The 27,189-nt window shown below is 43.0% G+C and overlaps 2 protein-coding genes and 1 long non-coding RNA gene across 10 annotated transcripts in view; 2 read left to right on the top strand and 1 right to left on the bottom strand.

The window, feature by feature from the left end:
• Positions 1 to 9,090, bottom strand: part of MOB3B (MOB kinase activator 3B) — a 212,408-nt gene extending 203,318 nt beyond the window's left edge. Inside the window, exon 1 of one of the 4 annotated variants that reach the window (XR_004681303.1) lies at positions 8,998 to 9,088. The gene's annotated coding sequence lies outside the window, so the exon portion shown is untranslated. Of the gene's footprint in view, positions 1 to 8,301; positions 8,890 to 8,997 lie in introns of those variants that run through there. The other 3 variants (XM_035016523.1, XM_035016525.1, XM_035016524.1) reach the window with 3 other exon arrangements.
• IFNK (interferon kappa) lies at positions 3,359 to 3,985 on the top strand. Its single transcript, XM_035016527.1, has one exon. It carries the CDS (start codon positions 3,359 to 3,361, stop codon positions 3,983 to 3,985), a length of 627 nt encoding a protein of 208 aa, XP_034872418.1.
• On the top strand, positions 7,991 to 25,379 carry LOC118018052. 5 transcript variants are annotated; one of them, XR_004681305.1, is made up of 6 exons: positions 7,991 to 8,254; positions 9,852 to 9,930; positions 10,887 to 10,958; positions 22,428 to 22,594; positions 23,204 to 23,318; positions 25,341 to 25,379. It is a non-coding gene; the product is annotated as an uncharacterized LOC118018052 (long non-coding RNA). The 5 variants fall into 5 exon arrangements; XR_004681308.1 differs by lacking the exon at positions 23,204 to 23,318 and having other exon boundaries at positions 25,341 to 25,375; XR_004681307.1 differs by lacking the exons at positions 22,428 to 22,594; positions 23,204 to 23,318; positions 25,341 to 25,379 and adding an exon at positions 9,017 to 9,074 and having other exon boundaries at positions 10,887 to 12,405.
• The last annotated feature ends 1,810 nt before the right edge of the window (positions 25,380 to 27,189 follow it).

Genomic DNA, 27,189 nt, shown 5'->3' with positions numbered 1-27,189 from the left:
GGCAGCCCCTGACCACATATAAATGATCTCAAGACATGCTAGAGAAATAAGAGCAGATATCATGGAAATATCATTAGCTATGGCAACACACTAATGACAGATGGAGCAGTTGTAACAGATAAATTTTGTGATAAAAACATTTCCTTACACTGTCATTCTTTTCAATTTTTTTTGATATTTTGAGATATACTCACATGGCATGACTTTTGCAGAACAGAGGCAAGACCTATGACTGATCATCCAATAATGCTTCAGATCAGAGCAATTTGTATGTATGTGTGTGTACACATGTGCATGCACCCATGTAATATTTTTAGTATGACCGGTGCCCCTTGGGAGTGTGGTGCGCACAGTTTTTAGGGAAATGCACACAAGTAAAGCCAGCACAAAGTTAGGCAACTGAATGCACCTCTGCATAAGGTGAGCAGCTGGCGGAGGAATAGTTTCCTGTAAAGGGCTTCCTGAGTTCTACTCTTAGAGGTCAATGGGAGTTTGTATGGTGGATAGGGATACCAGGTAAAATAATGGGACACCCAGCTAAATTTGGATTTGGGGTACATGGGTGTTCCGTATTTTTATTTGCAAAATCAGGCAAAGATAAGAATTTTTAAAAAGCTGGGGCGCCTGGGTGGCTCAGTCGTTAAGCGTCTGCCTTCGGCTCAGGTCATGACCCCGGGGTCTTGGGATCGAGCCCCACATCGGGCTCCCTGCTCGGAGGGAAGCCTGCTTCTCCCTCTCCCACTCCCCCTGCTTGTGTTCCCTTTCTCGCTGTGTCTCTCTGTCAAATAAATAAACAAAATTAAAAAAAAAAAAAAAAAGAAAAGAATTTTTAAAAAGCTAACAGTGGAAGATATGCTTGTCAGTCATCTTTCCTTCTTTATCATGAATCTTGTCACCATCAGCATCAATTAACATTTACAGCACAGGGGGATGAGGTCCATGCTGTAGGGAAGACCTATGAATTACTCCTGCTACCTAACACACTCAGAATGTGCCTGCTTCTTCAATAATGGACTCCTTGAGACCATGGACTACACCTTATTCCTCCATCCTCAAGACCTGCCCAGTGATTGGCATGTGGTACTAGCTAAAAATACAGTTTTGAGGGATGCCTGGGTGGCTCAGTTGGTTAAGCATCTGCCTTCGGCTCAGGTCTTGATCCCAGGGTCCTGGGATAGAGTCCCTTATAGGGCTCTTTGCTCAAAGGGAGCTTGCTTCTCTCTCTCCCTGCTTCTCCCTCTGCCTGCAACCCCCCCCCCCCCGCTTGTGCTCTCCCTCTCTCTCTCTGACAAATAAAAAATAAAAATCTTTAAAATAAATAAAAATACAGTTTTGAATAAATGAGGATGTGATATGGAACAACTATAAAGGGAGGAAATTTGGGCTGAGCATGACAAAACTGTACATGGCAGAAAATAGAGGGACCTTCAAGATGGTTGACAACAGCCAAATCTGCAGCCACCTCCCTCACCTACGAGCAGAACCTTGTAGCATAGTAATTCAATTGAACAAACTAGGAGTTTGGTTAGTAAGGTTGAACTGTCTCAAATAAGCGCAAAGTAGTCTAATCATTCTAAGTGGGTAGGGGAGGGAGAAGTATACAAAGTTGGGAAATCAACACTTAAACAATTATGCACTTTAAAAAGCCATAATGAAGGGGGACAAAGCATTTAAAAGCCCCCAAGAGGGACAAGCAGTTCTGCCTAGGACAAGGTAACAAGTTTTAGATGGAAGAAGTGATATGAGCTATGGCCTTCAGAGATGCTTTGCACTTTATAGACTCTGTGTGTATGTTTAATAATATATGTATATATATATATAAACATATATATTTTTATTGAAAAGTTACAAAAATGGTACACTGAACTCCCACATACTTTATGTTATTCTATGGAATGAGAACGGAGTCTTGGGGTAAATTCACATTTCCTTTGAAAATATCCTAGAATGGAAATGTTTAAGCAAATAAAGCAGTACATATTGGTCACATTGCAAACGCATGTTTTTCTAGTCAGAGAAAATATTTGTAGCATGTGCACTTCTAGATTTTTTTCTGCACATATATGCACACGTAGGTATTTCACAAATATGCTATCAGACTCTATATAGTATCCATGTCAGCTTGGTTTTAAACTACAAAGTGAATTTATCCAAGTGACCAAATATATTCCCACAACATAATATTTAATGCTTACAAAGAAATTTTCTACTGATGAATTAGTTAACCACCTATCTACTACTGAACATTTAAGTTGTTTTCCATTTTTTTTCTGTGATAAACTTCCTGACAGCTAAGTCTTTAAAGATGTCCATCATTATTTCTTGGGGATAAATTCCTAGAGGAAGAACTGTTGAGTCAAAGACAATGTACATTTTTAAGACTTTTGATACATATCATCATTTTGCTCTCTAGGAAAGTTTCGTCAATTTGTAATGTTATAATTATAAAATATTAACGGGCTCATTTTCCAAATTATTTTTCCAGGTTAGTCACCTCATAAAATCTGCAAAATCAGAATTTAGAGAGCACACACATAGAGTAATATAGGTAGTAAGTACTTCTATGATAGGTATCAGAGGCATGTGTAATGTTAGGCAGCCATGGGAAGCACTAGTTTAGGTTTAACTAAAGGAAGATCCGGATAGTTGGAGAGTATCAACATTTTCTAATGACAACAGAAAACCAAGCCAACTTATAGTAAGTGCCATGTTCAATTGACCAACTCTGTTTTTCATCTTCTTTGAAACCCAGAAAAGTAAAATAGAGAGAAAATATCCAAATAGAGAAGCTTAATTTAACAAGATCAGAGAAAACTAAGCTATGTTATATTCTGGTGGTCTTGCAGTCAAATAATTAAGGTCATGTGGCCAATGTCTATGATTAACTCAATGAGAGAAGATGTTTGGCTACATGGCCAGATACGAAAAAAAATTAAAAAAAAAAAAATAATGATGATAATTTCTTTAATGGATGGCTCTCTTACGTAATAGTGTTGAATAAGTGGTATAGAGTCAGAACTTTCAATTCTTTCTGAAATACTGTTATCAATCTTGTTATGACAATCCTATAGTACTGGGATGAGTCATCCAGACAACTAAGGTAATGCAATGGTAAAGCTTTGCTCACTTTAAAGAAAAAGATTAGCATTTCCAAAGTCAGTGTAGTCACCCAAAGTCAAAACAAACCTCAGAGGCAAAGGAAAGGGGCTGAAACCCTGAGAAACATAAAATGAGGAATGAGAAAACTCCTCCCCACTGAAGATTATTCAGGTGTATAAAGGCACATGAAGGAGTACTTAAGACCTAAAACATCAGTCAACCTTGAGTCTGGTGGATTTTTTAGCTTGGGGAAAAAAAAATGAGCACTAAGCCTGACTTGTTTAGGACGTGTTTGTGGCCTGCATGCCTTGTGGGTCTGCTCATCACTGGCATCCTCTCTCTGGACTGTAACTTGCTGCATTTTCATCTGATGAAAGTCACCTGGCAAAATCTGAGGCTTCTGAGCAGTACGAGCAGTTCATTTCCCGTAGAGTGCCTACAAGAAACCACAGCTTTTGAGTTGCCCCAAGAGATCCTATCACATACCCAGCCTGTGAAAAGGTACATCAAGGAGGCCTTCTATGAAATGTCCATACAGGCCTTCAACATCTTCAGTCAGCACACCTTCAAATCCACTTGGGAAAAGGACTATCTGAAACAAATCCAAATTGGACTCTATCAGCAGCTGCAGTACTTGGAACAATGCTTGGAGGAAGAGGAGAAAGAAAAGGAAGACTCCAAAGAGATGGAAGAGAACGGAATGAACTGGTCAGGAGCTATGGTCTCCCAGCTGAGCAACCTAGAACTGAGGAGATATTTCAATAGGATAGACAACTTCCTGAAAGAAAAGAAATACAGTCACTGTGCCTGGGAAATCATCCGAGTGGAAATCAGAAGATGTTTCTACTACTTTCAGAAATTTGCAGTACTACTCAGGAAGAAATAAGGTATATTTTTAGAATTAAAATTCCTTTTCTCTCCAACATCTCCTTCTCCTTCTCTTCTTTTTAAGAATTATTGGGCTATCCTATAAGCCTGCCCACTGTTGGAGTGGCAGTGATTTAGGTAATGTTTACTGTCTCTAAAGTTGGCCTTGAGACATCAGCTACATCCACATTTCTAAGAGGTGATGCCAATCGTCCTCTGGGTACCAACATTCTTGTTAGAAAGTTCTGAAGATAGTTTTATTTTATTTTATTTTATTTATTTATTTATTTATTTATTTTTAAAGATTTTATTTATTTGACAGAGAGAGACACAGCGAGAGAGGGAACACAAGCAGGGGGAGTGGGAGAGGGAGAAGCAGGCTCCCCGCAGAGCAGGGAGCCCGAGGCGGGACTCGATCCCAGGACTCCGGGATCATGACCTGAGCTGAAGGCAGTCGCTTAACCAAATGAGCCACCCAGGCGCCCCTGAAGATAGTTTTAAAGGAGTAAGATCCTCTCCATGTTCGACTCTTTTCTTCCTCTTCCCTTTTGCTATTTTGTACTTGTTTTGCTCTACCGCCTTTGAACTTCACCAAGCCAATGTAGAGGATATGAATGAGAGAATGTTGCAAAATGAAACACCTCGGTGATTTAACTGTCATGCTGCCAAGGCTGTTTATTCTATAAAAGTTGAGCATGTTAAAGGAGCTTATACAAGCTTTCATAGAGTTAAAACCCTCCCTTTCTCTCCCCACTCAAAAAAAAAAAAAAAAAAAAGTGAAATTTTTGTCCTCTTTGCTTCTCAGTTTGGTTTGTTAGAAATGATATAGTTTGTAGGATGGAATTTTATTTTTTTAAGAGAATGAAGATACTCAATGATGTCAGATGGTTGAATTAGATTGGCCATTAAGTTCTCACTCAAACCTTTGAGAGACAATGATTCTAAGGTAGAAAACACAGTTCATTCGTACTGCATACTATTTGATTTCTACATCCAACGGCATGGAAAATGCTGCAGAAAAATATATCTGCCTTTCATTGTTTTTCCGTATTTTTTATTTTTTTTTTTCCTTTTCAAAGATTTTATTTATTCATTTGAGACACAGAGATACAGAGAGAGAGAGATCATGAGCAGGGGGAGAAGTAGAGGGAGAGGGAGAAGCAGGCTTCCTGCTGAGCCAGGAGACAGAAGCAGGGCTTGATCCCAGGACCCTGGGATCACCACCTGAGCGGAAGGCAGACACTTAACCATCTGAGCCCCTTTTCCGTATTTTTTAAATGCCTGAGATGAAGTACCTGCAGTCATATTTCACATTGATTTTCACATTGGATTTTCCCAAATAGAAGACCACTTTCTGTCTGTTAAGTAAACTAGTTATAATAATATATGACACTTTAATATAGTTTATCTTTTTAGAAATTATTTGTATCCAGATTACCTAGATTATTTACTTAAATTGTCTTGTGTGATCCTTCATCTATATTAATCCATCATCCAGCTGAAATTAATTTTTTTTCTTCCTCTCTCTCCTTCTCCCCATTTCAGAATCCTGTACCTTCAAGCAAGAATTAACAGAGAGATTTGTGGCTACACAAATGCAAATGCACAAAAGTACCTGGTTCCACCCTTGGGAAACCTCTCCTGCTATACTGTTTCAGAAGCAAGCTCCTGAACGGTTTAGATTCAAAGTTCATTCAGTATAGGACTCAAATGGTAAAGCCAGAGTCTTATAAAACTGAGGCAAATTTCCAGCAAAAGTTAAAAGTTGTGGATTATGGTATCCTGGTTATCAGTGGAACGAATGCAAATAAAATGAGTTAGTAAAATCCATTTAGTAAAAACAGCTCATCAAGAGTTGTTCTAAATGAAAAAAAAAAAAAAAGGCACCATAAACTGTAAAGATGTTGGGGCATGCAAGCTACTAAGCAGAAAGTATACACTTGGTATTTTCCAAGAATTTCTCTAATAATGCTTTTGCATAGTCTCCCTAATAACTCTACCGAGATCATGTCAGTTCTTTCAGTAATTTATGGCTGCAGTCTTGCCAAATGTTTGCTATGCTAGAGGGAAGAGAATTGGCACTTTGAGTCAATAAAGATTGTCCGATTACAAGGGCAGGGTCAGAAGTCAGAACAGCATGCTTTTATTAAGAGCACCTCTAGTCAGAAAAAGGAAAACATTCCCACTGAAAAAAAATAGGTTAAGGACATAAACTGGCATCATCATAAAGGAAGAAATACTAAAGACAACAGGAAAAATGTTTAATCTCATTTATGGTTAAAGAAATACAAAAGAAGACAAGAGCGTACCTCCTATCCATCTGGCAGAAATGAAAAAGAGTGATTATAATATAGAATGTGAGTGGGGTGCGGGATACAGGAAGGAAAAAATCCTCTTGTATATTGTTAGACAGCAGGTAAAGTGGCATAACTTCCCTAGAGGACGAGATGGCAATCTTAAATATCCTAAAAAATGCATTAACTCCTTCAACCTAGCTATACTAAACTCCAGAAATTTATCCAAGGAAATCATTGGATAAGAGCGTTCACTGGAGGCTTATTTATAATACACCCCCTTCCTTTTGTCTTCATTTTTACCTCTCTGTATTTTCTATTTTTTCTACGATGATTCCGGGGAAGGGAGGTTAATTCTAAAATTAAAGAAACTGTACAAGCTCATCTTCCACTACAATTACCCTGTTTTCCGTACTGGGGGTAGACTGGGACAAACACTGCCCTTTCACTTGGTTAATGATTCCTTTGGGCACTTCTTGAGCAACCCAGGTCTGCCTTGTTGCTTCTCTCCTGCTGCTAAATTTCAAAGGAATCCTTCCTTAGCCATCATTTTCATAATGAGACGTTTGTAAAGTGCCTTCCAGTGCTTCAAAGATTTTGCTTTTTTTCTTTTGTTGGTGCCACTGGTAATAATCCAGAAATTGCCAAAGTGCTCTGTGTCCACCTTCCTTAGTAGTCTTTGTTTTTCTATTTATTGAATGGAAGTCAAATTTCTGTTAGTCAGGTAAAGGGAAAACTCCTAGAACTGTGCAGAACTGTGCAGAGCTCCCACTTAAAATGCTTGAGTGGGCACCTAGGTCACAAGCATTCCGATGGAAGCTTGCTTCCTCCCTCCCCAGGCTTGGGGAAGGGATCAAAAGGTAAACGGTAAAAAGAGTGTTTAACTGTGCTTCCTTGGAATAGGGACGACTGGGCCTCCATCAGAAAAAGCTGGTAACACCACTATAGTAAAGCTGAGCATGTAGAGGTTCTAACAGGTGCACAGGCTTGGCCTCCCCTCACAGGCAAAACGACTGTCGGGGCACCGGACGGGAACCCTGCCCTCTCAGAGTAGCTACTTTGCTTTTGCCCTTCTTCTTCTTTTTAAATCCACACTCACTAAGAAGAAGCACGATGTGTAAGCATCTAACTTGTGAGGGAAGGCACAGAAACAGGGTCACCTGTAATCTAACAGGCGCACCCCCAGGGGGAACTCGGAGGCAGTCCCAAGCCACTGGTTCACAAGGACTTGTTGGCGGGAACTCTGCCCCCACGGCGTCTATGCGGTATCCCCCGATTTGCTTTTTCTAAATGCTGACAGGAGACCCGGGATTTAAACTTGGAGCGAGCCCTACCCCAAGTCAAAATTGCACGTTCAATCTGGAGGGAGCCACCTCACCACTACTCTAGGCAAAGTCTTGAGGCTTCTTGGGTTACTTCCTTTTCCACTCTCGCCTGTTCCCCAGCCCTTGGAAACTCGCAGAGCCCAGAACCTCGGCTTTCTGCCTACAAAAGTGCCCTGATCCCGTCCCGCGGCCCTGGAAGCGGCCCAGCCACAGGCCCTCGGGCGGAGACTTAAATCCACTGGAGGCACCCAAAGCACCCTGGCGGAGCGCGGAAGGTCGCTTGCACTCTCGGGAGAGCAGCACTCCTCTCCGCGTCTGGGATCAGATCAGAGAAACGCGCCCCGGGCCCCAGGCAGCCGAGGAGGCGGGGAAGCAGCGACTTTGCCTCCGCCCTCCAACCGCGGGGCCTGGGCGCGGCGGCCGCGCCGGGGTCGGGCTCCTCGCCTTCCCCCGCGGGGCTCCCGGGCGGGAGCCGGCCGTGTGGCCGGCGGGGGGCGGCGGGAGTGCGGGGAGGACCCCGGGGGCGTCCTTCTCTCCGCGAGCCCCGCCAGATGTTGCAAAGGCAAACGAGAGGGGAGACGCGGAGAAACAAAAGGCCATTCGTCACAATCTCCACGGGCTCTGTGGCGTGGTCCCTGCGGGGAGGACCTCTGGGAGGCGGTCAGGAAGGTGGGTGAAGGGGGAGCCTGAGGGGCTTGGGGGTCTCCGGTACTCACTTGCCAGGCACCAGAGGTCGGCCCTTTTCCATTCCGGGAGGCGTCCCAAGGCCGGGAGGACAATCAAAGGGAAGTGGAGGGAGTTTCACCTTCCTCGGCGCAGGGGGACGGAGGGGCTGGCTTCCAGATGTTTGACAGTTGTTGGCCCACGGGGCCAGCGGGGCTTCGTCCGTGCTTCACCCACGCGCTCCCTCCCCGAAGCTCCGGCGGTGCCCGGGGCGAGCGGGCGGGCGGGCGGGCTTCCCCAGCGGAGCCCGCGTCGAGCCTCCGCACCCGCCCTGAGCGCCGAGCCCCCGCCCAGGCGCCCTTTCGCAAAAGTTTGTCTTCCCGCCACCCGCAGCCCGGCCCGCACGCGGCAGTCACCCGCGATTCGGGACGGCTCCGGGGCGCACTTGGGCCCCGCGGGGAGATGCATTTCACCGGTAGAGCTTTCACAGTCAAGGCCCCGGAGCCCGGGCTGGGCACTGCACTCTCGTTCCCGCCCGAGAAGGGCGCGCGAGGAGCCGGCCTGAGCCGGGCGCGGGCAGGGGTCTGACGCGGATCCCAGCCCCGGAGCCACCGCCCGCCCCCACCCATCCCACCCCCCGCGGCGCCCGCCCCCAGGTGCGCCCGCAGCCGGGCCCGCCCGGGCGCCACTGGGGCGAGCAGCTGCCGGGCGGCGCCACTTGGCCTCGCCCCGCGCGGGCTCTCACTCACCGTGGGCTTTTACCTTCAGCCCGCGGCCCTGTCGGCTCCTGCGCCGCGTCAGCCGCAGCCGGCGCCAGAGGAAGAGGGTGAGCCGCGGGCGGACGCGCGACGGTTGCGGATCCACGCGGCGGGCGCGGGGCGAGCGGCGAGGGGCCAGCACGCGCGGTCTGCAGAAGCGCGCGGGCGAGCGAGAGCCGGGCTCGAGCTCCAGCCGCCGCCGCTCCGAAGTGGCCCCCACACGCGCCCCGCGCGCGGCTATCTCGCGGGGCGCCGAGCGGGGACCCCTGGTGGCCGCCCGCGGAATGGCAGCTCCGTGGGGAAGAGAAGTCCGGTCGCCTGGAGACTGCTCTTGCCTCCTGCAGAGGTGGGGAATGGGCGGTCTACGCGGGCTCCGCGCCCTGCGGAAAAGACCCGGACCCTCTCACGAGGGCGGAGAGGAAGATAACGCCTCCGAAAGGACGCGTTCTGGGTCCACACACAGCCAAGGCACCTAGAGAGGGGGAAATCACCTTCTCCAAGATTTTCTGACTTGTTGAAAAAGACTACATTGGAAAATACTGACAGAGGGGAGCATTAATCATTGGAAAATACTGAGATTCTGGCGGATTTACTAGAACAACCTGGGAGTAGTGGAATGAGCATAGCCTTGGAAGCCCAGGCACACCCTGCGACTTTCTACTGTGTGATTTTGGTCTATGACCTCTAAACCAGTATTTTCCTCTGTAAATTGGGAGAGCATATCTACCTTGCTGGATGGTTTTAAGGGTAAACTAAACATAGAAAGTATTCTTAATAGTAGGAGTCACTAGATGTAAGCTTCCTAAGGAAAATAATGTCTGCCACATCTTTTTATTCCTCTATAGCACCTTAATACATATCGATTGAAGAGTACCAAATGACTAAGGATTGCATTTTACAATTCTGACTACACACTTTAAAGAGGTATGGATATATATTTTTTCCCAAAGATTTTATTTATTTATTTATTTGAGAAAGCGTGTGTGTACAAGCAGGGGCGGGGTGGATGGGTGGGAAGGGCAGAGGGAGAGGCGGACTCCCTGCTGAGCAGGGAGCCCAACGAACGGCTTGATCCGGAGGCAGACGCTCAACCCACTGAGCCACCCAGACACCGGGAAGTATGGAAATATATTAAGTAGAAATTAAGACACGTGAGGGGTTAACATCCTCCGCCCAAAAGTGGTTTCCACCACTACTAAATGAGAACCTCTAAAACCACACACATCTTCTGCAATATCAAGTCATTTCTGATATTGTAAGAAATATTTAATAAATAGCCAAATAGTCATGGTCTAATGATCTTAACACTGGATTAAATGATTTCATTTAATTCTATGTCACTTGGGCAATGCAAAGATAGTGGAGATTGTGAATATGAAACTCAAACATGAGGGGGGAAAATAGTCAGATACAAATATACAGCCATTTAGCAATGATTCTCTACATTATTGAGTAATGCAATTTCATTTCCAAACTGCCTCAAACCCTAGTCACTGCTTTTAGAGCTCCTTTTGTCCTTTTGACCTCATGGCAATCAGAACGTTGGTCATCATCCAGAACAACTAGGATGGAAGTATCTCTGAATTACCCCAGTTTACCTTTAATGGTCCTTCCCTTTAACTCGCTAGTCCCTAATTGGGAAGTCTGTTGTCTGCCTAACAATTCCCATGGCAGGATCTTTTCTGTCCTGTCAAGAGAGGAAAAATAAGGTTTCTTGGCTCAGAAACTGAAGCAGAACACTGAGATCCAACTTCTGCCCTTGGAGATAGGACTCACTCGCCAGGCTACAGATGAGCAGAGCATGTGCAGGTGAAGAGGGCATTCAATTCTAATCAATAAACATTAATGGAACCATCTCTCCCTCTCTCCTTGCATTTCAGCTTTGCCTGTGGGAAGAGAGGACTTTCATCCCACTTCCAGCCCCTTAGTGGCTTCTTCCCTGGGGAGGAATGGTAAATCTTGTGATTGGGAGGGAGCCATCAATATTTCCTGGATAATTTCTATCAGGGAGCGGGGTCAGTGTGGTGAATGGTGCCCCAGCTCTTGCCAGCTCTCTGGCCCAGCTTCTCTGCCCGTGACCTCATGGGCTGGAGAAGGGTGGCTCCACCTTCACATTGTGCTCCGAAGGGCCAGCATTTAGATTCAAGCCCTCCTTGGTCCTCCTGTGTCTTTGTCTGGTGGGGCTACTACAACAAAGCTTGGGGGCTTCCCCACAACAGAAAGGTATTTCTCATAGTTCTGGAGGCTGAGAAGTCTAAGATCAAGATGCCAGCAGGTTCAGTGTTTGGTGAGGGCTTGCTTTCTCATAGGCAGCTTTTCACTGTGTCCTCACAAAGCAGAAGCGGGCAGGGAGCTTTCTCAGGCCTCTTTTATAAAGACACTAATCCTGTTCATAAGGCATCGGCCCTCATGACTGATCACCTCCCAGAAGCTCCACCTTCCAAAACCATCACACTGGGGTATAGGATTCAGCAGATGAATTTGGGGAGGACACAAACATTCCATCTGTAGCATCCTGGGCTACCCCTCATTCTCCAGTCCAGCTTTTATCAGAGCTCTGCATAGGTGTTATACAGCAAACGGGCTCCATCATGAATTGAACAAGACACTGTTTCCCACTGGCTATTATTCCTTATGGTGTACGGTTCTTGGCTTGTAGGGAAAAGCAATCTGAAGGCAAAGACTAGAGGAAGGGAAGGATTCGGGTACCAAGGGTCCACCCAACATACACCCATCCTCTCCCTCAAATTTGCTCCACTGCTGTCTTCCCCATCCTGGTGAATGGCCTCTCCAACCTTTCATTGGCTTAAAGCCCCAAAGCACAGGATCATCTTTGACTTTTCTCCTTTTCTGTTCCACTTCTAATCTCTCAGCAAATCTCATTGGTTTTACCTTCAAAAGATATCCAAATGCTGATAGACCTCTTTCCACCACCTCAGTCCAAGCCACAAATACCTGTAGCTAGTATTACTGCAATAACTTTCTATCTGGCCCCCCTGCTTCCACCTTGCCACCCCCCCATATATGCTATTCTCAGTAAAGCAGCCAATGTGATTCCAGTAAAAGTGGTATCATATTTTGTCAACTTGCTACTCCAGATCCTCCTTGGGCTCCTCTTTCAACTCTGCTTAAAATTATTATCACCTTCCCCTTCTAACACTCCCTATCCATAGTCCCTGCTCCAATTTTCTCAGAATTTATTGCCATCTGATATACAATGTATATATTGTCATCTGATATGCTATATATATATATATAGTGTATTTCTTCATAGAATTTATTGCCATCTGATATACAATACATACATATATATATACTGTGTGTGTATATATACACACACACAAAATATCCCTGTATTCGTTTTCTGTTTTTTGCCCATGTTAATTTTCTATGGCTGCCATAACAAAGTACCACAAACTTAATGACGTACAACAATAAAATTTATTATATTCTGGGGGTTAGATGTTCAACACAGGTCTCATTGGTGTCAGCAGGGCTGTGTTCCTCTTTGAAGTCTATAGAGGAGAGAGAATCAGTTTCCCTGTTTTTACTGATTTCTAGAGGCTGCCCACATACCTCAGCCTGTGGTTCCATTTCTCCATCTCCCAAACCAGCAACAGCAGTCAAGATCTCATTTTCTTCATTCTGACCTTTCTGCTTTCCTCTTCCACTTCCCTCTTCCACTTATAAATCCCTTGGGATTACACCGAGCCCATCCAAATAATCCAGGATTATCTCCCTATGTTAAAGTCAGCTGATTAGTGACCTTAATTCTGTCTGCAACTCCAATTCCTACTTGCCATGTAATGTAACATGATCACAGGTTATGGAGATAAACATGTGGACCTTTGGGGGGGCCGTTATTCTGTCTTCCACAGTCTCACTCTTTCTACTAGAATGTAAATTCTACATGACATGGGTTTTTATCTATTTTGTCTATTACTCTATCCTCGGACTAGCTCAATAAATGTATAGATGCTCACTATGGACTGAATTATATCCCACCTCCCTCTGCCCCCAAATGCATATGTGGAACCCCTAACCCTCAATGTGATGGTATTTGGAGATGGAGCCTTTAAGAGGTAGTTAGGGTTATTGCTTCTGGCCTTTTGGTTAGATGAAGTGTTAAGGGTAGTGCCCTCATGATGAGATTAGTGACTTTATAAGGAGAAACAATAAAAGAGCAATTGTCTCTCTGCCATGTGAGGACATGGGTGAGAAGGAGGCCATCTGTCAGCCAACAAGACTCTCACCAGGAACCACACTGGCCAGCATCATGATCTTGGACTTCCCAGTCCCCAAAACTATGAGAAATAAATGTGTGTTGTTTAAGCCATCCAGTCTATGGTATTTTGTTATACACCTGAACACGCTAATATGGCCCTCAAATATGTGTTGACTTAATTAATGAAGAAAACTCATTATAGGTATTGCAAATATTTAACATCTGTTAAGCACCTACAATACATCAGGTCCTTGCTAAGTACTTTACATGGAATGTCTCATTTAATTCTCACAAGGTCCCTATGCAGGAAATACAGGTGAAGAAATTATAGACCAGAAAGATAAGGGAACTTACCCAAGGACATGCAGCTAGTACATCATGTAGGCAGGTTTTAGACTTGGCAGTGTAGCTTAAACCCATAGCTGGAACCCTCACACTCCCCTGCCACTATCATGCAGCAATAGGCTGCCTGGGATCTTGCCCTCAAGATGCTTATAACCTGTTAGAGAAATACGACTAGCAATAATACAAGGGAGACTGTGGGGGAGGGGAAGGTATAGAAGAGACCAATACATTTCTGTGGAGCATGGAGACAAGATTAATTCTGGATGGAGTTGACTGTGGAGAGCTTCAAGGAGGATGTGGCATTTGACCTGGACTTAAAGATGGTGACATTGGGGTGCCTGGGTGGCTCAGTCAGTTAAGCGTCTGTCTTCAGCTCAAGTCATGATCCCCGAGTCCTGGGATCAAGCCCTGCATCGGGCTCCCTGCTCAGCGGGAAGTCTGCTTCTCCCTCTGCCCCTTCCCCTGCTTGTATTCTCTCTCTCACTCTCTCTGCTCCTCTCTCAAATAAATAAATAAAATATTTTTAAAATATATTTTTGAGTTTTGTTTTTTTTTAAGATTTTATTTATTTATTTGAGACAAAGAGAGCACGGAGGGAGAGGAAGAAGCAGATCCCCGCTGAGCAGGGAGCCCGATATGGGGCTCAATCCCAGGACCCTGGGATCATGACCTGAGCCGAGGGCAGATGCTTAACTGGCTGAACCACCCAGGTGCCCCAATAAATAAAATCTTTAAAAAAAATCAAAACAAATAAATAAATAAAGATGGTGGACATCGTTGGAGTTAGAAAAGTTGTTCCAGGTACAGAAAACCTGTAAAGATAGGTAGAAAAATGCTAGATGTGTCCTGGAAACCAAGATTAATCTAGTTGGTATGGGGACTCTGTGCAGTTAGATGATAAGGGCTGGGATCCTGAATGCTAGGCTAGAGATCAAAGGAAATGTAATGATTTTCATTAAGTTATTAATGGAGAAAGTTTACCTGAAGGAGCTGCCAAAGCAATGTCTAAAGCTGTAACTCAAAAGGCAGTAAGTAGAAGACAAAAGTGAACTTCTTGCTGATAAAATGTTTTGAGAGCCTGCTCTGTTTGCCACATTATAAAAGGGCAATCATGATCTGTCATTCTAGGTCCAGAGCACAGCCTCATATATCATAGACCGAAGAGGTTCTAAAGTGAGCAAAAATAGATAATGAAAGCAACTAGGTTATTCCTGACCTTTGGACAAGTATAATTTTTGCCATTTCCATTTCCTAGGTGAAATAACTAAGGCTGGAAGAATTGACTTGCCCCAGATTACACAACTAATAAGATTGGGACATTGATTTTAGGTCTCATGACCATTGCTGCTGTGTGTCCCCATATAGCAGTGGAAAAGGCCCCAAGGGTGTGCCTGTCCAAGATAAAGTTGTCAGATTTCAAGCTGTTTCAGATAAATCTCTCCAGGTAGTTATGGAATAAGTCTAAGGGAATAGGATGGAAGCACTTATGATTCTCACTTCCAAGCTCTTCCAGGGAAAAGAGAGAAGACAGGATCATCTGAAAGATGCATTTTGGGGCACCTGAGTGGCTTAGTAGGTTAAGTGTCTGCCTTCGGCTCAGATCATGACCCCAGGATCCTGGGATTGAGTCCCGAGTCAGGCTCCCTGCTCAATGGGAGAGCCTGCTTCTTCTTCTCCCTCTGTCTCCCAGCTCGTGCTCTTGTTCTCACTCTCTCTCTAGCTCAAATAAATAAATAAAATCTTTTTTAAAAAAATGAAAGATGCATTTTAGGGAGACAAGGTGGCATAGTAATTAACAGAATGGCCTTCAGAGACTGAAAGACCCATATTAGCTGTGTCATTTTATAAAATGGGGTAAATAATATAAAATGGGGTAAATATAAAATAATATAAGGTAAATAAATAATCAGTCAAGGGATGCATGTAATGTGCTTAGCATAGTGCTTGTCACATAGTATGCGCTCCGGAAACTCCATCTCTTTTTCTTTCCAGCACATAGTTCTCACATCACCCTCACATAGCTCCTCCCTTAGGAGGGCAAGAGACCCTAGCCCTCAGCTGTGTGACATTCCACACTCAATCTAGAAGCCTTACTGTCCCTTGGGTCATCTCCTAGAATTGGGAGCAAAAAGAATATTTCTGGGTAGTTTGGTATAGTATTAATAACATTCACATTCTTTACCCAAGTCAGTGCAAATTACTTTCTACCATTTTCAGTTCATGCTTTATGCACTTCCTGTAAGAGGAAAGCCATGCTGGTCTTCAATGGTGTATGGGGAAAAATCCCAGAAAGATTCTGTTGCCAAACCATCTCATTAGAGCTTCCACTGAGAGGGCACCATGAGAGCAAAAGGATATCATAAGAGCATCACCATAGTAACATCATAACACATTGCAAAAGAGTAAAGTGGAGAAAACATGTTTGCGCAGTCATTGACAAACATAGACTCACAATCATGTTGCTCTGGAGAGCAGTGCTCACTCAAATTAGATTTGTGAGAGGTTATTCCTATTAATTTGGTAGTCTGATTACCCATTGGCATTGTGTGCTAGCCATAATTATTACAGGCAGCTTACTAACAAAGAGCAGACGTTCCCAGAGTCCTTCTTTTCATACCATGCAATGAGAGTTAACACAACTAACTGTCTACTTAACGAATCTTGAACAATAAGGCACACTTCCTCCTTACCTACTTTGATTTTGCTTTCAAAACCCTGACTGATCATAATCCTGGAGAGATTGTCTCAATGTTGTATGGGGCATCTCTGGGTCCTGGAAATGAATGTGCATGTGTCCCCCAGGCACTGAAATAATGAAGAGATGTGTGTGTGTACAAAAGATATGTATAATATGTGAATATATATGGTATAAAGATATTTATATAAATCTTTTATACATATCTAGTACATATATATGTAAAACTTTTTAAGCAATTTCAAGTCATGACAAGAACCCACGTGTTAAAGCATGTTTCCTGCTAGCATAATTCTTACCGTTTATAATGACTATTGTAAATGTCTATAATCATTTCCTCTGAAATCCACATTCTATCAATCCCATTTTGTGGAAGTGGAACTGAGTCATATAACAGTCACAGGGTTTGAGGGCTGGGAAAACCTGTGACACAGTTCAAAATTGTCCCAGTGCAGCTAAACAAGATGGTACGCTTTGGAATCATTATGGACAATTGCCTGCCTTCCGTTCTATAGGAGCAGAGTGAATGTTCTTTCCCAAGTTATTTTTTTAATTAGTTTTATTTAAATGAGATTGTGATCTTTCTTCCTGCTCTTTGGAGCTATCTCTTCGTATTTTTCTTTTTTTTTTTTTTTTTCTGTGTTTTTCATAGTGATCCAGTGTCCCTTCAGATCTCCCTACCAGAAGGTGTTTTTTCAGGTTTTATTTGTTTTTTAAATCATTTGAATCTTGAATAAGTGACTCTTCCCCAGAGAGAAGCACAGTGTTTTTGTTCTGGGCCTGATACACACCAGGTATAGTACACTTGTGGTCTGCCTCAGACTCTGAATAATGGAGAAGAATTGTCCTCTAGGAATTGTCCTAAAATAGGTCAGTAGATATGAGCTAAGGAGAGTTAGTTGCCAGGAGAATTGAACTTTAAGGTAGTCTCATGTAAAGACAGCATAGATCCCCCAAATCAATTTAAGAGTGAGTCTTTCTAAGATGGGGAATCAGACCACTGTGTGCTCAATGGGCTTAAGAAGTTGTGTTCTCAAAGTGATGCATACAGAAGACAGAAGACAGGTGCAAAGGAAGACAGAAGAGGCTGGTATGTCACGGATGCTTCCAACTTGATTGTGCCCCCTCCCCGCCAAATAGGAAAATAAGGAGGCTCTCACATGGACTTTCTCTTGAAGGGGAAAAAAAAACACAGCTTTACCATCTTTGTGATCAGTGTTCACGACCATGGCTAATAAGTCACTCCTTAACTCCGAACTGCCATGTTTGGCAAAAGAAACAACAAAAAAAGTCTTTTGTGCCTTCTCAACTATCCTTGAATATCTGTGGAAAGAAATGAAAGAAGTAAGCTGTTTTCTTGTCTGACTGAAGGTGGCTGTTAATGAACAAGGAGTGTCTCCAAACCACCACCTTGCCCTCCTGGCATAAAAAATAAACAAGATTCTCCTTTTCACATCATAATTAAGGCAAGACACAAAAATGAGGGGATCACTTGTCCTGACCTACTTTAGCTTCCAGCTGTTTTACCTACTCAGGACCCCATTTCCTCAAGATTCCAATTAGACTGGATACATTGCTCAATATTAATTTCCTCCCAAGATGCTGCTTCACCATTTGGAAAGCCCCTTGGGTTGAATAATTATTGAATTTCTAAATGGCCTCCAGCCAGTTTCAGATACAATAATGTTTCATGTCTAGTAATATGAAAGACTTGCCTTGGATATTGAACAGCCCTGATGATGCTTTTCTGAGGAAAAACACCTCTCTGAAAGGTTTTTAGAAAAGTTTCAGTTACAATTTTTCCCAAGTCATATTGCCTAATGCTCAGCAGAGTCTCTGCAGAGATGAATGGATAATTTCCTTCCTTCCTTTTATTTATTCTTTTTACCCTCCCTCTATCCCTCCCTCTTCCCTTCCTCCTTTCTTTCTCTTCCCTTTTGTGACTTTGTACCAAAGAGCATTTAGGTACACTCATTAAGGTAACTCATTAAGATTTCTACTCAGTGTCCCAGAAGAACAAGTCTCCTTTTCTATAAAATTGCATTACACTTTCATTCCTTTTCCTTGCCTATTTGCTTTCCTGTGTTCTTTTCTGTTTATCTCAGCAGTTGCTGAGCTGGGTTTCCAGTTGAAGTTGCTGTTCATTGCTGCTCAAACTGTAGTCAGCCTCGAAAACCAAAAGGAAAGCACAAGTGAAGAGTTGCAAGGACCCTTACGCCCTTGGCCTTGGTGGCTAGGACAGCCCTATGGCATTTACTGGAGATGGATGGCAGAGGACTTATATTTATCAAGCACCTGTAATGTGCTAGGAACTGTGCTGGGCATTTTCACATGTTAGCTCAGCAAATACTTAAAATGACCGTGGATGGTAGATTTGAACACCTTCAATTTTAGACATTAGGAAACTTGTCCAGGACTCACACGGGCTGCCTATGGTACTCTCAGTCCCAACTTGGTATCACCTTGTATCCATCAGCTCTGCAAGAACTGAAATTAGTGTTTAGGGATGAGGTTTGGTACAGAAAACATCCCTGGTGCCCCCGGTTCTAGTGCCCTTACGGTGGCTGGTTTCCCAGATCTCAAGCACACATCAGGCGTCATTTTACTGTCTGCCTCAAGATTCTCCACAGCTGCGGGAGCTTGCCCAGCCCTGGAGCGAGCACAGTAGCTGTGCTGCAGGGAGGCTAGGTCAAACCCCTAGGGTCAACCAACAGGGAATGAGAGCCAGTGAATAAACGCTCCAGCCTCTTATCCTTGAGATGGACAATTATGGGAGGCATTCTTTAATGACTTAGAGATCCCAGCCTGAAGGGACCAGTTGACCATTCACCCTTAGGTTGGCTTTTCCTCCTTCTTGTCCCAGGCATCCTGCTCTCATTCCTGCTTCCTGGACTTACCTCCCAAATAAACTAACTGCACTCAAGTCCTTGTCTCAGGCTCTGTTTTGGGGGGAATCCAAAGCAATATTTGGGTTCCTGGTAGACTGGAAATGAAGACCACTTTGTGTGCTGACCAATACAGCAGAAGGTTATTGTCGTGAGTCCTATAGGAAAGTAAGCCAGAGTAAACCAGAGAGAGACCCTGAAGCAGAGAACACAATTACAAGCCCGGAACTCTAAAAAATTTTCCCTTAAGTAGGACTCTAAGAAAATATATGCGAAGTGTTCATTAAACATGCCTGGAAGGAAATGCATCAAGACATGAACTGTTTTTCTCTTGTGAGTAAATCTTCAATGGAAGTTCCCCTGATCTTCCTCAGTTCTCTTATTTATGTCTTGACTGCCCCCTGGGGAATCTCAATTCCTGTCACTGAAGGTAAAGACCATTTTTTCCTGCTTCTCAAACTGGGTAGAATAATACACGTAGCCATCATTCTCTACCTGGAAGGCAGCACAGCATGTTACCTCAGAATAAGCTGTGGGGTAATAGAGGCAGGTCAAGCTCCAATCAGCTGGCTGGCTGACTTAGTGTATCAGTCAGATTTTGCTACAGAAACAATCCTGCAAGTTCAGTGGCTTAGAACTGCAAAGATTAATGTCTTGCTCGTGCAACACACTCATCTTGCGTTGATGGGGGTGGGAGAGGGGGCTCTGCTCCCTCCTATATCCCCCACTGAAGGACCAAGGCTGTGGAGCAGCCACTTTCCAGAGTGTTAATAGTCACCATGGCGGAGTGAAAGAAGACAAAGCTCATACAGGCTCTCCAACCTTCTGTCTGGAAACAGTGCACGTTGCTTGCTCAAATTTCATTGGTTAAAGAGACTTGTGTGGTCATGCCTGGGTTCATGGAAAGAGAAAGTACAACTTAACTTCCAGGTGAGAAAAGAGAGAGAGGAAAGCAGAATATTTGTGAAAAATATCTATCAGGTTTGGACAATCACTTAACCTATGCTTCAGTGTTCTCCTAACGTACACGGGGATGTGCACCTCATGAGGTCATGGTGAGGGTTAAATGCAAAATTGCTCATAAAGCACCTGGCACATAGCCATGACTCAATATACGCTGTTAATTTGACCGTGAGTCTTGGTACACCTGAAATATGATGTTCAGGTTTATCCCAGTATTTCCCACATCTCTGTGATTAAATAATAGCAAGTTTTTCTTAATGCTTTTCCATAAGTTGCATTTTCTAGTTTTTAAAAATGATCCCTGTGCCTTTTCTCTGAATTTCTCTAAGTTCTGTCCATTCTAAGATATGGATTCTAGCACATTGCTCCCCATATAGAAAGGACCAGATTGCCACCATGCAATGAGAAAATACTTTGTTTTGAAGGAGTAACAAATATAAAATGAGAATCACTGTATTTATTATTTGTAACAAGTTATTATTCTTGTGCAGATAAACTCAGCATAAATTCATTGGAATAGTATGGGTCTCATCAGAAAGAATATATTATTATTATGCTCGAAAGACTATGGCTGGGTATGAAGTTATAATAACTTCATGGTCTGGGCTCCTTTGGCCAAGCATGTTATTACAGTTTCAGTGGGTCCATTATCCTGTCAACAGAACACTAGTAAAACTCGCAGGGGCTGCCTCTGATTTCACGAGAGTGAACAGACTCTGGTTTTCCCTGGAGAAGGCAGGGGCTTGGTAGGATCCGAGCAAGGGCCTGAGGCATAAGCTGTAGCCCCCTGTCCTTCATCACTTTAGCTTTGGGCTGGAAAGCCAGCATTTTGAGGTCGTGAGACTTTCTCATTGTCCTTGGGCTGGGTCATTGCACACCCCCCTCATCTTGTTCTCACATGATGGTCATGGACTCCTAGTTTTATAAGGTGTTCTTTATTTTGACAGAATTTGGGCCAGAAACTTTCTGTTCAATGAGTGGCTCAGCGCATGTGGACCCTGGGGTTGTTTACGGTTTCAGGACCTGCTATTGAGAAACTCTAAAGAAGTTTATTTTACAGAGCTGGTTTGTTTTTGCCAGAATGAACTCATTTGCTCAAGTTATTTTATTTTATTTTTTTTTTAAAGATTTTATTTATTTATTTGAGACAGAGAGAATGAGAGAGAGAACATGAGAGGGGGGGAGGGTCAGAGGGAGAAGCAGACTCCCCGCCGAGCAGGGAGCCCGATGCGGGACTCGATCCCGGGACTCCAGGATCATGACCTGAGCCGAAGGCAGTCGCTTAACCAACTGAGCCACCCAGGCGCCCTGCTCAAGTTATTTTTAAAATGTGCTCTTTCTTAGCTTCTTAGAGAAGCTTTAGTCTCTTGATTATGTGGGTCTGGGTCAGAAAAAAACTGCCGATCTATTGATAGAAGCCCGAGAAAATGTCTAGTCAAAGTGGATCAAAGGAGGTTCTCAGCTTGAACAGAACAGCCTCTACACCCTGAAAGCTGGGTTAAAATACTGTGTGGGGCTGGTCCCAGGGCCTGAAATGCTTGATGCTTCTAGAACCAAGTAGGCCATGCAAATGAGTCTCAAACTGCTCCTACAGGTGTGTGTGGGCGGGGACACCACAAAGGGATATTCATCCAGGAGAACACCCACTGCAGGCAATTGGAAACACCACATAGTCCAGCAGCAGAGAGGCTGACAGAGACCGTTCATAGAGACACAAACCCTCTACCTCATCTGAGTCAAATGGACTGACTCATCAAACTACCTTGCAAACTTTTTATTTCACAATTGGTTTTTTAAAAACAACTCTTTTTTTTTAAGTAAAGATTTTATTTATTTACTTGTTTGAGAGAGAGAGAGAACATGCACGTGCAAGCAGGGGGAGGGGCAGAGGGGGAGGGAGAGAGAATCTCAAGCAGACTCCTCACTGAGCTCGGAGCCCAATGTGGGGCTCGATCTCATGACCCTGAGATCACAACCTGAGCTGAAATCAAGAGTCAGACGCTTGACCGACTGCACCACCCAGGCACCCCTAAAAACAACTCTTAAGGACATATATTCTCACCTTTCAGGGAATTAGAAAGCCCTTTGTGAATCTGATGAAGGCGATGGACCCACTACCCAGAAAAATGCACATACATACAAACTTGCTTAAAATGTTGGTAGTATCATTGGGATAGCATCCAAGAACTGCCAAGGAAGTCCATACATCCCCTTGCTTCAGAATTTGAGTGAACTTTAAACCTGAGATTAATGGTATGTGGATAGTGTTCATTCTTTTGGAACTTATTAAGTTCCTGTTTCATGGCAGGCACTGTGTTGGAAGCTGGGGATGCAAGGATGTATAAGACAAGGACCAGCCTTGTGAAGCTCAGTCTAATGGGAGACAAACAAATCCATAATAATGATGCATAATAATGAGTTAAGTGCCGTGCTAGAACTCCAAGCAGAGAAACCTACCAGAGTCCTGAGCATAAGGTAATTAATTCAACATAATAATTTAATAAGCATAGTGTGTTCCAGGCAATTGGGAAAGAGCTAGTGCAGACATGATCCTTGCCTCAACCATAGGTGAATCCAGACTGGCAAGTAAAGTTCATTCAGGGGAAGGGGTGCATATGCCAGGCATTGGGACCAATGCATGCTCCAGCCGAGAATGGGAGCAAGGTGAGTTAGGGAACTACATATAGCTTGTCTGGGGACGAAGAGAGGGTGAGGAGTGAGGGCAAAGGGAGGAGAGACTCACTGGGTCAGATCCCAGAGGCCCTGTGCTCCATGGGGTACGGGCCTTATGTTGTGTCCAAGGTTTATCACTGAGGGTTTTTTTAAGCAAGTGAGAGAGATCAAGGAAGAGATTCTATTAGAAAGATCACTCTGCCTTCTGTGGAGAAATGGATTGATCCGGGGTGGGGATGTGGGAAGGGGAGGGTGGGGTCTGCGTGAAAAGACCACAAGGGGGGAAGCTGATGAGTTAATGTGAACGAGAAAGGAGAGGTCCTGGTAGTGACAGCGGCGATGGAGTGGGTAGAGTGGAAGAACAGCATGCGGCTCTGGATAGTACCTCACGTGCACTCTTCCATGCCCTAGAATGACCTTCTCCTCAGGCGATGCTCTCTGTTCTATGCAAGGAGGTAGTGCTGGGTTCTCGCTAGTAAAACAACCTTGCTACTAAAGTGGTATCTCCTGGAATCTCGGCTGTGAGGTGAGGTGTAATAATCAGATATGGGAACTCTACATTCAATTGCTTAATGATGAGGATAATGATGGTAACAATGATAACACATTGTTAACACGTTGATAACACAACTTAATTTTATTGATCACTTTTTCTGTGCCCGTTGCCCTTTCAAGCATTCTGCATGTATTAACCCACTCATTCTTCAAACAACTGAGAGTGAACATCTGTTCCAGTTTGCATCTTAGTACCTCCCTAGTCCAGCCTGGAAGCTTCCTATATAATTCCATTCACGTGAAACTCTACAACAGCAAAACTAATCTATTGTGACAGCGTATCAGTGGCTACCCTGGACCTAATCTATTCTCGTGCCTATTGACTAGATGAGGATATTGAAGCAGGACAGAGGGGTTAAATACCTTGTCCAAGGTCACATAGCGTCACATAGCCATGAAGTGGGAAAACAGGGATTTGAGCATTGGAAGTCTTGGCTCCAGGACCCACATGCCTATCAACTCTACTCTCTGCCTACGATGACAGAAATCTGGTCTTTCTCCATAAAATACAGTATGAGCATTAAGATAGACTTTTTTGATTTGTCCCAAACATTCTAAACAATCACAATAAAAAGTTTTTCACATCACTCATGTCTCCAGAAACATATCAGGAGACGTACATGAAGCAAAATGCTGGGCGTGAATGTTTTTGCAGATTCAGGCTCCAAAGAACAGAAAAGCAGAAAAAACAAACAATGGTGTTTTTAAACAATGAACGTTGTTTTCCTCTAACCATAAGGGAGTTTTAAAACTTGACAAAGCCATTCAGCATTCAAAGCATTCCACATTCCCCACCCACAAGCAAATGCCAGAAGGTGCCAATTTGAGCCAAGTCTGAGCTCAGGAATGATTTTCTAAATAATGGATCAGATTTCTTGAATGTCCACACTCCACAAATGGATACTTACTATTGTCCTAATTGGTCTGATGAAAACTACTCAGCCATCTATCAAGCTATTAATTTAAAAAGAACATTTCAGCAAGAGATGAGATAGTAAGGCAGAAATGCAGAAACAGCAAATGAAGGTTATTACTACTTTGTGAAGGTTGAAAATCACTGCCTTAGGTCTTTGAAATTTTAGAGCTACGTTGTGCATAGGCTCAATTTTAATGAAGGACTTGGGAGAAAAATGTTTCTGATCATATAAAGAAAGTAATTTCCTTAATTTACAGGGAGGAATTCTCTTTGGAGAGGACAAAGAAAATCATATTTCATATGCTCATTACATTTATTGAACTAACATTTTTTGGGAAGCATGCCCTGTGCCTGATACCATGCTATGCACTGAGATACAAAAATGAAAAAGATAAAGATCTTGTTCTGTAGCCTAGTCATGAAGACAGAGAAGCAAAGGAATAGTGTAATAGATCCAACAAAAGAAGAATGCACTAGCAAGTGAGAAGTGAGGTTAGAGTTGAAGAGGAACTGTGTTGCAAAGATTTTGGATTTAATTTTTAAGTGATGCAGAGTTGTTAAACAGAAGTGATCATGAGACTGTACAAGGATCATGCTGTTATCAATGTGAAGAATCGTTGTAGTAATGGGTTGTTATCAATGTGAAGAGACATCCAAGACAGGTTGAGTTCCCCCCCCTTTTTTTTTTTAGTTTATTGGATTTTGATAAATGTTTACCCCTACTTAACCATCACCCCAGTCAAGATAATGAACATTTTTATCACTCCCAAGAGTTCCCTTGAGCCCTTTGCAGTAAAATATCATCCACTTTTGGTCCAAGGCAGCCACTGATAAGCTGTCACAATAGGTTAGTTTTGCCTGTTTAGTTTCACATGAATGGAATGATATAGTAAGTACTTTCAGGCTGGGACTACGAAGGTCCTAAGATGCAAAATGGAACAGATATTCACTCTCAGTTTCATGCTAGTGTTGACCCTACAATGTACCCTGTATGTTTCTTTTGCTCAGTTTACTGTTTTTGAGATTTTGTTATGTATTTCAGTAGTTTGTTCCTTTTTTTCATTTTTTTTTTTTAAGATTTTATTTGTGTTTGAGAGAGAGCATGCACAAGCAGGGGGAATGGCAGAGGGAGAAGCAGGCTCCCCGCAGAGCAGGGAGCCTGATGCCGGACTTGATCCCAGGACCCCAGGATCATGACCTGAGCCGAAGGCAGACGTTTAACCGACGAGCCACCCAGGGATCTCACTAGTTCATTCCTTTTTATTCCCGTGTACTTACTGTTATATATTATAATTTGTTTATCCATTCTTTCATTGATGGGACATTTGGACTCTTTCCATTTTGGTACTTTTATGAATAAAGCTTCTATGAACAGTTGTGTGCAAGTAGTTTTGTGGACATGTGTCCCTTTCTCTTGGGGTAATATTTAGGAGTGGAATTGCTGGATCATATGGCAAGTATGTACTGAACTTGGCAAGACTGCCAAAATTTTCCAAAGTGGTTTTAATACTTTATACTCTTATCAGCAATGTATGAGAATTCCAGTTGCTCCACAGCCTCACCAATACTTATGAACCTTTATTTTAACTAGCCATTCTTAGCTGTGCAGTGATATCCACTGCAGTGCTAATAGTCATCCCCTGATGATTACTATTGGGCATGATTTTATGTGATGATTGGTCATTAATGCATTTGTGTGAAATATGTTAAAATCTTTTGCCCATTAAAAACATTGGGTTGTCTTCTGGGTTGTCATCTTAATAATAAGTAGGAGTTCTTATATTCTGGATACAAGATCTAGGTCAGATCTATGCATTGTATATATCTTCTCCAACATAGTTTGTCTGAGTTCCACTATTCATAAAAATCATTCCACAACTATATCCCCCTTTCTGCTTTCCAATCCACTTCCCCTTGTCCCCCAAACACATACGATTTAGAAATCATCTAATCCTTTACGAGTGCTAGTTTCCAAATAGTAATTCCATTGTGATCAGAGAATATACTTTGTATGACTTGAATCCTTTTAATTTATTGAGACTTGTTTAATGGCCCAGAATATGGTCTATCTTTGTATGTGTTCCCTGTGCTCTTGAAAAGAATGTGTGTAATCTACTGTGGAGTACTGCTGTGTTCTATAAATGTCACACCAAATTGGTTGACAGTCTTGTTCAAGTCTTTTATATCCTTGTTGATTTGGATTTAGCAAGGATAAATTAAGATTTGATTAAGATATGATTAAGATTTTTTCTTAAATCTTTCATTATATGCACAATCTAGCTCTAATATTTGTCTTTTTGTTCCATGAAGCATTGAAAGAGAGATCTTCAGATCTCCAATATAATTGTAGATTGGTCTACTTCTCCTTACAGTTCTTGCTTTGTGTATTTTGAAACTGTTACTAGGTAAACAAACACTTAGGGTTGTTATGTCCTCTTGCTGAACTGACCTCTTTAGCATTACAAAATGGTCTTTATCTCTGGTAATATTTTTTGCTCTGAAATCTGCTTTTCTGTTATTAACATAGTCACTCCTGCTCTCATTTTATTAGTGTTGGCATGGTGTATCTTTTCCATCCTTTTCATCTGTTTGTCCTTTATTTTTAAGATGTGTCTTGTTGGTAGCATATAGTTGGGTCTTGTTTTTTTATCCAATAGGACACTTTATACCTTTTGATTTAGAATATTTACACTTAAATCCCCTTAAAAGATAATTAAGTAAAAATCATAACAACAAAGTATGGAGCTTACAGCATATGTAGAAGTAAAATGTGAGGCCACAATAGCCCAAAAGTGAGAAGGGAGAAATGGAAGTCTACTATTATAGAGTTCTTCAACTTTTTGTCGAGTAGTAGATCACTTGAATGTAGACTGAGAAGGTAAAGATGTATATATAGTATGGTATAGATCTTTATATACATCTGTGT

Source organism: Mirounga leonina, unplaced genomic scaffold, assembly GCF_011800145.1.
Source record: "Mirounga leonina isolate KUSES-001 unplaced genomic scaffold, KU_Mleo_1.0 Mir_170, whole genome shotgun sequence".
In the NCBI taxonomy this organism is placed as follows: domain Eukaryota; kingdom Metazoa; phylum Chordata; class Mammalia; order Carnivora; family Phocidae; genus Mirounga; species Mirounga leonina.
This window is presented reverse-complemented; position numbering and strand designations above follow the sequence as displayed.

What these genes read in the sequence shown, in the direction of transcription:
- IFNK (XM_035016527.1), top strand. Translation starts at nt 3,359, where the DNA reads ATGAGCACTAAGCCTGACTTGTTTAGGACGTGTTTGTGGCCTGCATGC.